The sequence below is a fragment of the Vigna angularis genome, chromosome 1, assembly GCF_016808095.1.
Source record: "Vigna angularis cultivar LongXiaoDou No.4 chromosome 1, ASM1680809v1, whole genome shotgun sequence".
Classification (NCBI taxonomy): Eukaryota; Viridiplantae; Streptophyta; class Magnoliopsida; order Fabales; family Fabaceae; genus Vigna; species Vigna angularis.
The window spans coordinates 17,159,117-17,167,602 of record NC_068970.1 but is presented as its reverse complement, the minus strand read 5'-3'; the positions used below and the strand labels follow the sequence as shown (position 1 = coordinate 17,167,602).

The window sequence follows — 8,486 nt, the reverse complement described above, 5'->3', positions numbered from 1 at the left end:
TCGAGGGCAAGACCGAGAAAGACTTCTTTGAATTAGTTAAATGAACTAACTCTAGTACGACCGGGAAAATACTTAGAATAATTTAAGTTCAAATGACTCTAGAAAGAATCCAATGGATAGATACCTCATAACTTGGTTGAATAAAATAAACGAACACAATTTAATTCAGGGGACGACCGCCAGTCAATGACCGAACTCGAAAGTAGGCGTTTAATAAATTTTTGGACGAACGTCACCGAAGACTTGGACGAACGTCACTAAATAAATTGGACGAACGCTATTTAAATTTAGGACGAACGCTTATGTGAATTCAGGACGAACGCTATCCTCGCTCATTATAATTTACGGAAAATGTACGAGCGTTCGGTCTGAGACCGAGCGCCACTTAGGTCGAACACTCATTTCAATACCGAGCGCTATTAAGAACGAACGCTGGTTTCAAGACCGAGCGCTATTAAGGACGAACGCTCAGTGTAAGACCGAGCGCTACTTAAGACGAACGCTCAGTGTAAGACCGAGCGCTACTTAAGACGAACGCTCGAATAGCATTTCAAAAGGGGACGCTCGTTCTTAAGTCGAATCCTTTCCAAATGAAAGAAATCCTACTCTAAATCATTTTCAGGGAAAACAGAACGGTAAAAGACCGTTCGATGACGAGTGCGCATTATCAAAGTAAAAACTATTATTTTGCCCAGATTTTCATATGATTCATATCTTACAATCTATTTCCACCATAAATCTCATACATTACAGAATTCATATTATCCTATTTCAGTTCATACTTTATACATCGTATCAAAATATCAAATTACCTACTTTATAAGATTCTCATTAATCATTCCTACCAAGCAATCATCAGCATACGAATCCATCAATGCATACCACATTCATTCAGTGTAACAGCGATCGTTCATAACTAATACATCAGCATAAAATTCATGCATACAATCCATACCGAACATGCATACAACATACAGTATAAATTAAATCACAATAAGCTTCCCTTACCCGGATTGTAGTGCGCGTTCTAAGATGAGTGGTTTCTACTTGTCCAAGGTGACTTTCTATTCTCAACGTTCCTCTTAACTCTTCCACTAAAAAGTTACAAAAAGAAGACGAAAGAACTGAGTTCACGCTCATGCATGCAGTTGGATCAAAGTTTGCAGAGATTCCAGAAACGAATGTCCAAGTGAACTTACCAGAACTGGAAATGGTTCGGTTTGATGGAAAGCTCAGGACGTCTGGATCTCCTCTACGATTTCTGAAATTGGATCGGAGAAGGAGAACGTGAGTTATGGTAGAGAGAAGAATGGAGGTTCTAGAGAGAAGGTAGAGAATTTGAGAGGTCAGAGAGTTTGAGGAAGGAGATGAAGTGTGCAGAGAAGGGGAAGAGTTTTCCAGAAATTCAAGTTTCTCTTCCCAGGCAGGACGAACGTCCACTCGCCGGCTGCCACTTGGATCCCACTAATGTTTTAGAACGCTCCAAAGTGACACTTGTCAGCATGCATGCAGTGTGAGTGCGTTTTAAATGGAAGGGTGTGCGTGTCAAGGTGCATTAATGGAAGCACAGTGGTGACTCAACAGAGTAATTAATGGGGCGTGACATATAACAAGCGGAATTATAATTTTTCTATAAAGATTTCTTAGTTTTCTTATAAATAATTGTATTTATAAGGATAAAAATGGTTAACAAAATGTGGAAAGAAAAATAAGTGATAAAACAATCATTTATATATATAGTTATAGATTAAATAATTAAAAATGTAATAGCTATAAAATTTCAGATAAATAATTCCAAATCCATTCAGAAATCATAGCTAATAGGTATCCTGTATTAGGTTTTATTTTTCTCTTTCTTTCTTTATTAATTTATATTGAATCTATAAATTTGAAAAATAATTCAATTATTGCACCTTTGTGTTGTTTTTTCAAATTTTATTTTTCCCCCTTTTGCATGAGAAGAGACAAAGAAGGTAATTGTGTCAGTGCGGGTTAGATAGGTTGCACAGATAAGGCTGTCCGTTGAAAGTTGGTAGTCTACGGTGTCTTTACTTTAGAAGATATAGTAAAATCCAAAAATAGGTAAAAACCCAAAACTGAGGACATTTTCTAATTTTCCTTCTACTTTTAATTCACAAAACTTCCTCTGCGTTAGCATGCCATGAGTAGTTCTGCATACAGAATTTTGATTCAACAAATTCACAGTGTCATTTAAGTGGATAAAATATATATTTTTTTTATTATGTATTGAGCTTGAGTGAGAATCGGTTTTAATTATGAAAAAACCTATTTCCATTGAGTTTTGTGTGTGTATATATATAATAAATAATAATAATAATAATATCATTAAATAATAATAATAATAATGATAATAATATTAATAATAAAAAGTAAATAATAATAATTATAAAGAGTAAAAGAAAAATTATATTTGAATCTATTAAAATATTTTTTATTTAATTACATTCATCAAATCTTTCACAAAGTTTATCCTAAATTCACTTACTTTCATTTCCAGATTCCTTAAAAAAGACAAAAATTTTATCCTCAAATTCATTTAAAAAAACATGGTTAACAGCTGCAAACAACCGTGACCTTAAAACGCGACACAATGAAGTTGCAGTCTCACTACAATGTCGCTTCTGTGAGATAGCGGGCACCACAAAATATGTTGCCTACCCAGATACATCTTTTGAATAACATTTTGGAAAAATAAATTTATTGAAAACAATAAAATTACAGTAGTTTTTTATTTCATAAAGCATGCACCCACTACAAACACTATACCAGGTCAATTGTTTTCCCCCCTTTTTACGGTGAAAATTATAAGAATTGAAATTATTAAATTGTTTGGTTTTGTAATGAGGATTTGAGTTTCTTACGTTTTGGTGATATATTCCAGTCAATAAAAATGCTATTTTTAACTCAATACAAGAAATAAATACAACTGATATTTTGGCAAAAGTTCTATCTGTATGAAGAGAACGGTAAGTGAAAAGTGAACAAACATCTAAAAACTAAAAGTAAAAAAAAAACTCCTTCACACAGGATCTCCTACCAAAAAATGGCTTTACATGTACCATAAATTTTGATAATAGGAACCAATATATGCATAAATGTTGTGACTGGAAGATGCCACCCTAAATAACCACACCCCATCCTACCCATTTATTAGAACCAAATCCAGTCACATTAACAACGATGTCTTCCATTCACTACATGAAAATGAAAAATAGCCATGTAAACAATTACTGAGACGAAACAAATACTATTGCTAACAAGATCTCCCATCAATAAAGGGAGGGAAAATTGAAACAATACAAATAATTGAGGAATAGGTACTACTCCTAGGGATAACAAAACATGAAATTGGAAGACATACCCTATACGAATTCCTTATTGCGGATTTGCAAATATGGGCATGCCTGCGCAGAAAAGTAAAAATTTAAAGTTTGTTTTAATAATACAAACAGAATATACTCGATCATGCACTGGAGATAGCGAAAAGATAGACAACAAAATACAGTGACAATAATAATAACTGCAGTCTGCAGATGTGAAGAAACAAAGGCTCACAAGAGGTTTCTTTTGTTTAGGTGGTCATTTGATAGATTATAAAGGGCTAAACCGGTGCAACTGACAATGCCTAGATATGTAATGTTCTACCATTTGGCCGTCTCGTCTGAAAAAAAAAACGAGAAGAACAACTGTTCCAGTTCTACATGATGAAGACAGAATTTATATAACAATACTCCCACCAATCCTAATGTACAAATTGCAAGCCATTACTGTAAAGAAATATTCAAACATTTAACACCTTAGCAGAAACCCAACCCCAAAAAGAAGAGAAAAACTGAAGAAAGCAACTAGATAAGCTATCACAACCCAAAAGAGAAAAATATGAAACACATTCCATTCCAAACATATATCCCTTCAAATGCTAAGAAGATCGGGTGGTGAAGACTGAGGAGGACGTTGATTATCTTTAGATTCCTTAGATGCCGTGGTTGGAGACTCTAAACTGTTTGATGAAGACAGAGAGGACTCCGTCAAGTCCCCCTGTTTAGAGCTCGGTGGCTTTGGAAGCTCGGTGAGAATTTGAACAACTTCTCGCATAGTAGGTCGCTCCACTGCCTGTTCTTCAACACATAGCATGGCTACATAGAAAACATGCATCACCTCATGGAGAGGAACTGATGGAAGTCTAGGATCAAGAACCTTTAGAACTCCTTCCTTGTTTGAATCCGTCATTTTCCTCACCCATTGCACAATGTCCACACCATCACCAAACTCCCCAACTGGTTTCCTGCCTGTTACAAGCTCCAAAAGAACAACTCCAAAGCTGTACACATCGCTTTTCTCATCAACTTTTAACGTGTAGGCATACTCTGCAGTCAAAATCACAAACCTAAATCAGTGACCATGAACAAAATAAGCAGCCACATTAATTGAAAACAATTAACGTAAAGTGAAACCTAAGACCATGCGAATTTGTTATCTATTTACTTTGATGTACATGTTGCCAGTTAATCACCATCTGTTTTCAATTGTGAACATCTCTAATCTATGACTGCAGGACTTCCTAATTATAGGATGGGGGCTACGACGAAGACTCAAATGACAACTCGGCTAATGTTTGCTTTAAACAGTAACAGTATTTTGATACAACATAAAACAGATGACAAATGAAAGCGGTCGTTGTTAGTGTGCGACGAAAACGAAAACGAAAACAAGTCAAGGATGGCAACATTTTGCGTTTATTAATTAATTAGGCACATAAAACGTCTAAACCAAACAACAGTGTTGATACAGTTCGGTTCTGCCCCTAAGTCAATGATGTTGAGGGACATGAGACAAGCTCCGACCGTTAATGACTCCAAATATAAATAAAGGCTGTTAGTCACGCTAGTTCAACGTATAAATCATCAATTATGTTGAATTTCAGAATATTACCTGGAGCTATGTATCCATACGAACCGGCAATTGCAGACATGCATTCAGATGTTCCAGAATCTTGCAGGAACTTAGCTAAACCAAAGTCCGCAACATGAGCTTCAAAGTTAGAATCAAGAAGGATATTGTTGGATTTAACATCTCGATGGACAATGAGTGGCGAGCAGTCATGATGTAGATAGCACAGGCCCTTCGCGGCCTCCACAGCAATCTTATACCTTGTGTCCCAATGCAAATGACCACCTTTCTTGCCATGAAGAACCTCACCCAAACTTCCATTAGGCATATACTCATACACCAAGAGATTTGTCTCGTGGTTTGAACAGAAACCCAACAGTCTAACAATGTGTCTGTGTCGAATCCTCCCCAAAGTCTGAATCTCAGCATTGAAACCATGATCATGCGAAGATCCCCTGCTCATGGCAGGTAACCTTTTCACAGCAACCTGATCCCCATTCGGCATTGCACCTTTGTACACAATGCCTGCACCTCCTTTTCCTATTATGTTGTCCTCCTTCAAGCAGTCCAGAACATCATCAGCAGTGAAGTCCAAACGCTGGAACGCAGTTAATTTCCACGCACGAGCTTCACTAGCCTTTTTCAAAGCCCGAGCTTTGATTATTGCCGCAACAGCAAATGCGATGGAGCACACAAGCAACCCTATAACTAACAGAAGCTTCAACGAAGAAGAGAGAGGACCTTTAACATGAGGTTGACGAGGGCCATTGGCAACCCCGTCTTTACAAGGACCCAAATAAGGACCACAGAGTTCAGTGTTCCCTAGGAAAGAGGTGTAGTTAAAGTAGCCGAACTGCCCGGTTCCAGGAACCAAACCAGAGAGATTGTTGTAGGAAAAATCAACAGATGTTAAACTTTGCATAGAAGCTATGGAGCCTGGAATTGAGCCAACTAAATGGTTTCTTGAAAGGTTCAGATAATTCAATATCCGCATTGCAGTTATCTGATTTGGAATCTCACCAGAGAGCTCATTGCGGCTGAGGTCAATGAAAGTCAAAAGCTTGCACCTGCTTAACTCGGGAGCAATAGGGCCCGAAAACTGATTATGGCTAAAATCAATCTTGGAGAGCTGCTGCAGCCTGCCTATCTGCGAAGGGATTTGACCCGAAAACTTGTTACCGTCGAGAAGAAGCTTCTGCATGCTTGTGAAGTTTCCAATGGTGGGTGGCAACGGCCCAGAGAGCTTGTTATTAGAGAGACTGATCTGACCGAGATTAACAGCAACGGAACCACCCTCAGGAAACTGTCCAGTGAGAAGATTGTTCTGAAGCTCTACTTGGGTGAGTTTGGGAAGCCCAAATAGACCAACAGGAATAGAACCATTAAGAAAGTTCTCACCCATTCGAATCCTATTCAGAGACTCGCACTTCCCAAGCGAATCGGGAATGGGACCGAGCAGATAGTTCCCGAGAGTTATCAGAGTCTGAAGACGATTCCCGTAACACATATCAGGAGGAAGCATTCCCGTCAACTTGTTCGAAGAAAGATCAACGAGAGTGAGTTTTCCATTTCTTCCCAGACTCTGAGGAATGCTTCCCGTGAAGTTGTTTTCCCATAGCTGCAAAACCTCCAGCGCCGGTAGCTCTCCGACAAATTCTGGAATCGCACCGTGGAGCTTGTTCCGGAAGAGGTTAAGCAAAGTGAGATTCTTGAGCTCCGCAAAGCTGGCCGGAACCTCGCCGGAGAGAACGTTGTTGGACAGATCCATCGACTTGAGACTCTTCAGGTTCCCCAGCTCAGGAGTGAGCGAGCCGGAGAGCGCATTCACCTGAAGAAAGAGCGTGTCCATATTCTGAAGCCTTCCGAGGTCAGCCGGAATATCGCCGGAGAGTCCGCAATACGCGGCATCGAAACGGACAAGCTGGGACAGGTTTCCAATTTCCGGCGGGATGCCGCCGGAGTAAGCGTTGTAGTAGCCAATGTAGAGCTCGCGAAGCGCGGTGAGGTTTCCAAGCTCCGGAGGGATGTTTCCCGTGAGCTCGTTGCCGGAGACGGCGAGGTACTGGAGGTGCTGCCAGGTGCCATACTCGGGAGGGATCTGGCCGGCGAAAAAGTTGCCGCCGAGGTGGAGGTGGCGGAGGAGGGGCATGGCGGCGACGGCGAGGGGGAGGGGACCGGTCATATTGTTGTTGTAGAGGTCAAGGACTTGGAGATTGGCGAGGCGGGCGAGGTTGGAGGGGAAGGTGGCGTTGAAGGCGTTGTTTGAGAGGTTGAGATGGCGGAGGGCGGAGAGTGCGGAGAAGGAGGAGGGGATTGGACCGGAGAACTGGTTGTCGGCGAGGGAGAGGTAGGAGAGGAAAGGGAGGTGGGAGAGGTCATCGTAGAGTGTGCCGGAGAGGGACAAGGAGGTGAGGTTAAGGATGGTGACGTGGCGGCGGGAGTCGCACGTGACAGCGAACCAGGAACAGTAGGGAGTGGTGGTGTTCCAGGAGGAGAGAGCATTGGTAGGGTCGTCGGTTATGGAAGACGCTTTAAAAGAGATAAGCGCGCGATATTCTGAGATGCGCGCAGCATGGAGTGTGTGAGAATGGAAGAGGAAGAAGAAGAGAGAACAAAGGAAGAGTCGCATTTTGTGTTGGAATGGAGAAATGGAGAAATGGAAAGGAAAACGAAAATGAAAATGAGGAGGGAAGTGAGTTAAAGGGTGAGTGAGTGAGTGTACATGTTGTATTGTGTGTTTGTTTGTGTGACTGCTACTGATCACTGACCCCTTAGCAGAGTGAGTGGATGAGGACTGAGCCAATGTTCAGCCATGTCCAGCAGACCCTCCCATCTTTATCCCCTTCCAACACTCACACATACTTACAATCTTAACCATCTTCCTCTTTCCCTTTTCTTTTTTCTTTTTTCACCCTTGCAAATCACTAGTTGCTAAGGGTCTTGTTGACATAAATTTGCGCAGATGGATTAAAATTAAAAGAGATTAGATAATTTACTTCAATTGTCCATAATGAGATAGTCTTCACAATTTTCTCCCTTGATTCAACTCAGATTTCTTAAACAAGAATTACTACTTGTCATCGAGTCTATTATAGACCTAATCATGAATGCTACTAGATCAAATTTCAAATGGTAAAAGAACTTCTTATATACGTGAGTAATGTTGTCTGTTTTATTTTTTCTAAAGCGGTCAAAATGGGTAATCCGATCTTGTCCGATTCACTATAAGTTAATCATTTATGTCTTATTCACTTGAGTGGATTTGACGGAGAGTAATTGAGGGGATTTGAGAGGATTTGAAAATAAATTTTTTTGTTGATTATTTGAGTGAATTTGGAGGTAAATAAAATTGGATTTGGAAGTAAATTTTTTTAATTTGTCACGTCAATCAAATCCTACACTAATTCTCACACACTTTACTTCCAAATTCATTCTCACTTACCTCCAAATTGACTCAAATAAATAACAAAAAAATTTATTTTCAAATCCTCTCAAATCCCCTCAATTACTCTCCCTCAAATCCACTCAAGTGAACAAGGCCTTAGTGAGTCAATCTAATTCGATTCATTTATTAG

The 8,486-nt window shown here is 39.8% G+C and overlaps 1 protein-coding gene across 1 annotated transcript; it reads right to left on the bottom strand.

The window, feature by feature from the left end:
• Positions 1-3,570: 3,570 nt before the first annotated feature.
• LOC108323616 (leucine-rich repeat receptor-like serine/threonine-protein kinase BAM1) lies at positions 3,571-7,806 on the bottom strand. The gene is made up of 2 exons (XM_017556093.2): positions 4,954-7,806; positions 3,571-4,388 (listed from the first exon to the last, which is right to left on the bottom strand). The coding sequence occupies exons 1-2, from the start codon at positions 7,538-7,540 to the stop codon at positions 3,934-3,936; spliced, it is 3,042 nt and encodes a 1,013-aa protein (XP_017411582.2). The 5' UTR covers positions 7,541-7,806; the 3' UTR covers positions 3,571-3,933.
• Between the last annotated feature and the right edge of the window lie 680 nt (positions 7,807-8,486).

Excerpts from the sequence above, each read along its gene's own strand:
- LOC108323616 (XM_017556093.2), bottom strand. The coding sequence starts at position 7,540 with ATGCGACTCTTCCTTTGTTCTCTCTTCTTCTTCCTCTTCCATTCTCAC. Across the intron at positions 4,389-4,953 it reads GTATGGATACATAGCTCCAG|AGTATGCCTACACGTTAAAA; the intron begins GTAATATTCTGA and ends TTTTGACTGCAG.